This window comes from Psammomys obesus, unplaced genomic scaffold (assembly GCF_907164565.1).
Source record: "Psammomys obesus unplaced genomic scaffold, mPsaObe1.curated_primary_1811, whole genome shotgun sequence".
Classification (NCBI taxonomy): domain Eukaryota; kingdom Metazoa; phylum Chordata; class Mammalia; order Rodentia; family Muridae; genus Psammomys; species Psammomys obesus.
In genome coordinates, this window is record NW_026596131.1 from 5,938,840 (window position 1) to 5,946,692 (window position 7,853).

General features: G+C 42.2%; 1 protein-coding gene across 3 annotated transcripts in view; it reads right to left on the minus strand.

Moving 5' to 3' along the window:
• Positions 1-7,853, minus strand: part of Abca9 (ATP binding cassette subfamily A member 9) — a 70,082-nt gene that overhangs the window by 2,531 nt on the left and 59,698 nt on the right. For all 3 annotated transcript variants that reach the window (XM_055592409.1, XM_055592410.1, XM_055592411.1), the window contains 6 exons: positions 6,116-6,276; positions 5,055-5,130; positions 4,887-4,981; positions 3,805-3,924; positions 3,470-3,610; positions 2,708-2,787 (listed from right to left, as the gene is read on the minus strand). In XM_055592409.1, coding sequence (XP_055448384.1) covers positions 2,708-2,787; positions 3,470-3,610; positions 3,805-3,924; positions 4,887-4,981; positions 5,055-5,130; positions 6,116-6,276 — 673 coding nt within the window. The remainder of the gene's footprint in view (positions 1-2,707; positions 2,788-3,469; positions 3,611-3,804; positions 3,925-4,886; positions 4,982-5,054; positions 5,131-6,115; positions 6,277-7,853) is intronic.

Genomic DNA, 7,853 nt, shown 5'->3' on the forward strand with positions numbered 1-7,853 from the left:
TTCAAGGACTTCTATCAATTTATGTACAAAGAAACAATGCACACAAATAATAAAAATATGTGATAATAACTATTTTTGAGTTAACTGCTGGAAAGTAAACACACCATTTGGTCTTATAAAAATATAGAAATGCTGTTCTTTTTCCTTAGAGTCTTGGCAAAGGCACTAGAAAATGGAAAAGAAGAATAAGGAACTCCAGAACACCAATATGAGAACATGGTTCTCCTTGAACTGGAACTCTCCCATGTGCCTCCTACATCCATCCTTCTTCTTTCTGCTGCAGAAGCTGGTGTTAAGTAGTGTGTCCCAGTGGGTTTTCAATGGAAAGGGGAAAAAAGTAAAAGGGATCATGATGTTTATTTTTTCATTCTCTTCCTGACCTTGAGTCTCTATTTTTTGGCCACTATTTTTTCTCAAAGTAATAAATTCTACACCGTTCTGCTTCAGGCTGTGTCTGTCTGTCTCTTTGGCTCTAACAACATATGGCAGCCATTGTGCTTATCTACAGTCTCACGATGATGTGTTGCTATATAATAATTCCAGATGTGGTAACTACAATGCCCATGATCAACCATGATGCCATCTTCCCTCTTTCCTCCTCCCCTTCCTCAGTTTATAAGACAAGGCAGGAACATAGTAAGAAGAGAGATTAAATAAGACCTTGCAACCTTCCTAGGTATTGGCAAATGTGACCTGAGAGAGGAAAGACCCTAGAGTTGTACTGGAGTCGGCAGTACTCACACTTGATCTGATGGTATGAGAGAATGAATTCCAGATGTTCATGGAACATGCATTGTTCTTGAAAAGTTCTGAGCCTAGTTCCTTCAATAAGTGTACTGAAGCTGAGAACATAATGGCGTCTAGTGACACTTGGGGAAATGTTAAACTACATGCCTACATTTGGCAATTTGTATCATCTTCCCATAATGAGGTAGAAAGTTGGCATTAAAAACTGTTTAAAAATCACCCAAAGTAAGAACCTCAGTGTTATCAAAGTAAATACAAGAGAAAAAAAATAAAGCATTTAGAAAAGAATATTAGTGAAAGCATAAAAATCTGAAGGCTTTTAAAGAAAGCCTTTACAGTATTCCAGGGAGGCAGCCTTCCGGAACATCGATCCTGTTAATACTTATCTAATACAAAATACATCCTGTTTATGAGAGTTCCATGGACTCCTCATCAGAATGATGCAAACCTAGCAACCAGGCCATAAGTAGTCACACTGAAAAACAGTCCATAAGGCGAGAATATACAGTAAGATAAGAAAAGAAAAACCTGTAGGGTGACCCTAACCATGTATCAAGAAGAAAACACAAGATGAGAAGTGAGTCTTCAACAGGAAGCATTTGGCAAAATTGAAAGCACAGGAAGAGGCATGAGAAGCAGTACTGCAGTGTGAATCTGAACTGTCCTTCAGACATGCTTCTTCATGCTGTGATGGACCAGAATTATCTGACACCATGAGCCAAATCAAGCCTTTCCACTCATAAGTTGTTTCTGGTATGTACGTGACCACAACAACCCAGAGGCAATATGGAAATTGGTATCAGAAGTAGGGTTATTTCTGTGATTAAACATGACCATTTGGTCCTCCGACTTTAGACATCAGTTTATGGAAGGAATGTGGAAAGGTTTGGGGAGAGGGCTAGAAAACTCTCTGGAATTCTATAGGAAGAGCTTATGGGAAGACCCTTCTGGTGAAAGCCCCAGATGACAGCAGACACACAACTGGGAAACCCTGTATTCGTGAGGTCTCAGATGTGAACAAACACTCCACTGGGAGTTAGCCTAGGGGTCACTTGTGTGACTTCTGGGAAAGACTTCCTGGGAATTTGAGTGAGACTAAATTCAGAGTAATAGACTTATTAGTTGGGTGTAGAAGTTTTTGAGACAAAGCAGCATTCAGAATACAGTATAACTATTGTTTGCTGCTGCCTTTTACCCAATTTTACAATGAGAGACAGGACTCATTCGCAGAGTGAAAGTTTTGCATGCATTCTTAATGCAACTGGCGCTTGTACCAAGGTTCCTGGGAAAAGTGTAAGAGGCCAGGCAATGTGTAGTGGGGTCAGATTCCTGGGAAGACCATGCATAGAGCTTAGAATTGTGATACCTACATTGTGGTAAAGGCTTTAGTAGGCTGCAGGAGACAGAGATGAAAAGCATCTACCAAAGAAGGCTGCAGGTAGTGAGTAGATCAGGGCCAAGAAGGCGGTCAACTGTGCTACAAATGTCAGGCTCACAGGGAGGAGGCAGTCACCTTATGCCAAAACATGCTTTGGATGTCTGACATTTAGCTACAGGAACAATGTGGCTTACTGTGTGTTCTGGTCTTGCTTTTATGCGGTGTCTGCTTGCTGTCCTTCTCTTACTCACCTTTAAGTAGGGATATTTTCTCTGAGCCATTGTCTATTGGAAGCAGATGGCCTTCATTTTATTTTACTAGGGCTTGCAATTCAGAGTTTGCCTAGAATCTCATGAAAGACTTTCACACAGTGTCAGGACTTTTAAGGATGATGGGGACTTTCAAAGTTTGACCGAATGCGTTTTGCATTATGAGAGGGAGACATCAAATCACTGCTTGTTGAGAAGCACTGGGCTATATGTCTTAGCAATTTAATAATTGTGTATCATGAACATTCCCTTAATTTTAAAGCTGGTTTAGATTTTTATGATTTGGGGGCATTATTTCTAAGCATTCACTTACATCTCTCCAATTTGAAGAAAGCCTGTGATAAAGGTCGCACATCGTCAACGGGCAGCTTATAGACCATCAGAGAGGAGTATCTGTGACGAGAAGGAGTATGAACACTGGGTTTCACGGTTGCCACCTCTGATGCATGCGTGTCTGGATACAAGCAACCATCCTGACAACTATCTGCATAAATGTTCCTCTTATGACTTGGAGATGACTGTAGTTCAAGTGCTCTCTGATTAACAAGAAGTCGGTGTGCAAGGAGGAAGACTGGGGCACAGGGGAAGAAATCAGCAGCGTGATGTCTTAAGAAGTGCAGGAACAAGACTGTTTGTCTGCCTTAGGAAGACAAGAATATCTAAGCACAAACTTCCAGTTATTTGGTATTAACTAATCTACCTGAGCACCATGTCTAATACAAATGCTGAGAGATGCCATTGATGGAATCTCGATGAATGTCTAGTACCACCACTGAGTTCTATCAGGGCATCTCCTTTAACATGCTGGTTTGACCCTCTGGTAAGGCCCGCTGAGATAGTATAAGCACAAACCTAGAATAGTTGGTGGCACATTTAAGAGCCCAACAAATGCTAATTCCCTCACAAGAGCCAGCCTCCAGTGAGAAATGCATTGTCTTAGCTTGCCTACCACAGCCCTTGGAGGTACTCACATTTATTGAAGTTAAAAACAATGAGCAGATAGAACTGTCATTTCTCATTATTCTAAAACAAAATACCACCAAAAATAAAGACTAAAGTAATACACATGCACCACCTTTCCTGCCGAGCAGCCTGGGGGAAAAGCCTCATGATCTCTGTGTTGAGTGGCTCCACCTGCGAGGGGTTCTTCACCTTCATCTCCAGAAGGTAATCTTTGCCAAATCTGCTTTTCAGATGTTGGGTAGAACCAATACACCTGGAGAGAGATAGGAGGAGGCCAAAGTCAAGCAAGGCAAGAAAGCTATCTCTGACTAGTATAATTCAGCATCTGGGTGCTAGGGACGGGGGCAGGCAGAGGGTGCACAGATTCTCCAGCTTCTCACAGTGGGCGGTGTTCTTCTATCACACAAGGCAATCTGCAAGTCAAGGGCAGGCCTGGAAGGTACTCACCTCAGCCTTCCAGACACCATGATGGCCACGCGGTCACACACAGCCTCCGCCTCTGCCATGTAATGAGTGGTCAGGAGGGCACCCCTCTCTGTGTTGGTAAAGATGGCCCGGATCGCCTGCCTAGAGTTAGGTCAAAGAGAATTTGTGGGATCCATCAAGATTCCATAAGTGGGGTCTCTCAGCATTTGTATTAGTCACGGTGCTTGAGGCCCAGGTAGATTACTTAGTACCAAATAGGTCAAGGTATCATCAAAACCATTTAAAGATATTTCCATTAGCATACGTATGGAACAAGAAGTGCATCCAGGAGAAACAGAAACCAAGACATTTCTGTGGGACAAATAAATAACCAAACTTTCGGTTGCAGCATGTAATTTAGAAATGGCTTGAGGCTGGACATGGAGGTTGATGCTGGGAGAAAGGTTGCTCTCTCACAAGTGCTGAGCATCAGAATTAAGGAGGAGACAGGAGAGAGAAAGTGAGGACTTACTAGAACATGTGATAATGATAACACATACTGCAAAGGCAAACCATGACTGATTTTAGAAATTTCATAAGATAATTAACATACTAAGGACTTGGGGTTTTTACTTTAGTCTCCATGACTATGTTATTGCTATTGCAGAAGGATCTGGGATTTAATAATTGTTTGAGTGGGCTGACTGTGTGCCCTATGCATACTCAGAAGGTCTAAGAGGAGAACAAAATTCTTACAATGGGTGTTAGAGGAAAGGCATATGTCTTTTGTTTTGTATTACAGGTGTTGATCCAAATATGAAATTACATACGTTTTTTCTGTTAATTTTGCTTTTCCGGGTAATGGATGAATGTCTATGTTTTTAAGTAAACTACATTGAAAATTGGTTTTTACAAGATCCACAAATCTTCAGAGTGAGATGCAAGCATCCTCCCTTGGGCCCTCCTTTGCTTCCTTGGGTCCGTAGATTGTAGCATGTTTATCCTGTACTTTATGGCTAATCTCCACTTATAAGTGAGGACATACCATGCGTGTCTTTCTGGGTCTGGGTTACCTCACTTACAAGATCCATAAATCCACACAAGTGTTGCTCCTGAGAGCTCACCATATTTGTTGCTGCCCTTCAGGGTCCATCCCGGTTGACGGTTCATCCAGAAGCACCACAGATGGGTTCCCCAGGACGCTCAGCACAAAACAAAGCTGAAACAAGAGGGACAACCTGTCTGTCATCAGCCTGTGAGATGCAGAATGGGGTGCCGGACCCTGTACGTACCTTTCTCTTCACACCTTCTGATAGGGTCTTCACAAGAGCCTTCAACTGGTCCTCCAGTTTGAGTGCTTTCACCAACCTGAGAAAAACAACGAGTCAATCTTTATCCAGTGTGAGCAGGAGGGAACGAGGCAAGCAAATTGGAACAATACCATAGCAGTGACAGTTTTAAAAGCCATCAGAGTGGTCACACCTTTGATACCCCCTAGGTTACTGCTGCTGTTTAGACAGTTTATTCACCAAGGATTCATGCGCTTATCCTGAGGTGGTAAGGAGACAGTGTGAGCTCTTAAAAGATGTAGACATTAGGAGAAAGTTTTTAGAGCAGCTGTTCTCAACCTGTGGGTCATGACCCTTATGGAGGTTGAATATAGGATATTTACATTATGATTCATAACAGTAGGAAAATTACAGTATGAAGTAGCAACAAAGTAAATTTATGGTTGGGGGTCACTACAACCTGATGAACTATATTAAGGGTTGCAGCACGGGGAAGGTTGAGAACCACTGCCCTAGGACAGCAACGCTGTGTTTCCAGAAAGGATTATATCTCTCTAGTTTTCTGTCAGGTCCCATCATCTCTCCCCCTCGTCACAATCCTACAGTGACATCATTGCTCTTTGGTCATCATCAGACGCTAGACCAAAGGCTGACATCTTGAGCTTTCACCTCCAAGACTGAGTTAAATAAATAAATCTGTTTTCTCCAAATGTACCTGGACTAGTGAATTTCATTAGACTGACACAACGCTGGATAATACTGACATTTCAGAGCCCCTTGTGACCATCATGCCCTAATGCCCAGCATTCTTCCCAGGTTTCCCCACCATGGTGGACTCATCCTCCTGGCAGATAAAGCCAGTAAATATTACAACAAAATAGCAAGAAAGAAAAGTCCATAAACTTTTCTCTCTAGGCTTAAAGTAAAAGAAAACGGTAGTGAACTGGGTTCCAGGTAGATGATTCTCCCACAAACAAGGGTTCACTTGTCCTTAGATATGCGTGAACACCATTTATAAGTTACCACGCTCCTGAGCAGGAAATGAGTGTAGTCCCTCCACGTACCGTGTGATGGTGACCAACGCGTCCTTTTTCTTCAGCCCCTTCACAGCAGCGTACACCTCCAGGTGTTCCTTCACCGTCAGGATGGGCCACAGCACGTTTTCCTGAGGGCAGTACCCCAGGAAGCCGAGGGAGTCCCCTTCACCACTCCCTTTCACAAGTACCTACACACACACACAAAAAAAAAATTATATATATATATATTAATTTTGTTCAAAGTTGCATGTGCATGTAAGTGGTGCTTAATAATGTTCTCCTCATGTGTGTGGGTGCTAAGAGCGTAACAGTAAAAACACAATTATAGAACAAGACCGTGTCATGATGACAACAGCAGTTGATGTGCCAAACCAGCTAGGGGAAATCCCACCTGGTTCCAGACTCCAGATAAAGAGCTACAGCTTGTCCATGGCTGCTGAGAGAGGAAGGATCTATTTCCTCCAGAGATGACCCACTGCATAGATTGTCTGAACCTAAGCGGTCTGGACACACGTTCATATGAACAATGCTAAACAGGCTCAGCAATGATAATTAAAGAAGAGAGCGTGAGTTTGGGAGGTAGGGGGAGAACACTGGAGAAGTTGAGGAGGTAGAGGAAGGGGCAGAAATGATGTACACGCGGTGCCCGTGTATGAAGTTCATGCAGAAACTGTTAAATGTTTAAAGATTTAGGTAACTATTTAGCTCTGGCAAAATGATCACTCTCTCAACGACTGAAAAAGCAAATATTCCACATTATTATATTTTAACAGTATAGTTTAGAGTTTACAGCTAAGTCCACCACCACAGTTCACGTGAAGATTTCTTAGTTTGGTGGGCTAGTTAGTCCTGGAATTTTCTCATTGATCCGAACACCCAGAGCAATGGGTACTAGTTAAGCATTCTGTTTCCCCAATAGGTCAGTGGCTTTCAGTAAAGAGCAATCCTCCTCTCAGGATACATCTCACAGTATCTGGAGACGCACATAATTGCTTGTCAAAACTGTGCTCCTATCTGTGGTGTAAGGGGTACTACTGGCATCTAGTGGGTAAAAGCCATAGAGGCTGTTAAATAGCCTGTTATACACAGCATTTATTCAACCCACAATGCCGTTACTTCTGAGGCTGAGCAACCCTGAGGTGATTTATAAAGTAAAAGTCCCTTAGCTATATGTCTACCTCATGGAAACCAATAAAACGATAATATTTTTTACTTTGATGGGATCGGCCCTGTGCTGTATATAACAGCTAATGTGTACTCAGTGATGCTATGTTCTGGAATCTGGAACCTAAGCATTTGATCTTATTTGTTTATCCATAAAAAAATTCCTACAGTTAGTTGTGTCCCTATTAGATACATGAACCTAATTCATTCGTGGGTTAAAAATTTTGCAAATATCACAGAAGGTTCATTTGGGACCTGAAACTGGTCCCATGCTGGATGAGGCAACTCAGTTTACCAAGTTCTTGGGAAAACAACAAAGCAATGGTCTCTTCCTTGAACGTATGCATGAGTGTGTGTGTGTGTGTGTGTGTGTGTGTGTGTGTGTGTTTGTATCTTGTACATAATCTTTTCATTAGTATCTCTATTCTCTATTCACTCAAGGACACTAGGATCAACTTTTAGAACCTAAACCTTTGACTTTGATCCTCTGTTATTATCTCTCTCTGGTACAAAAGAGAAGGGGAGGAGTTAACTCTGTCTTGCAGAACTTTCATTCTAGAGAGAAAATGGAAAACAATAAGCTGAGACATAAGTGGACTGA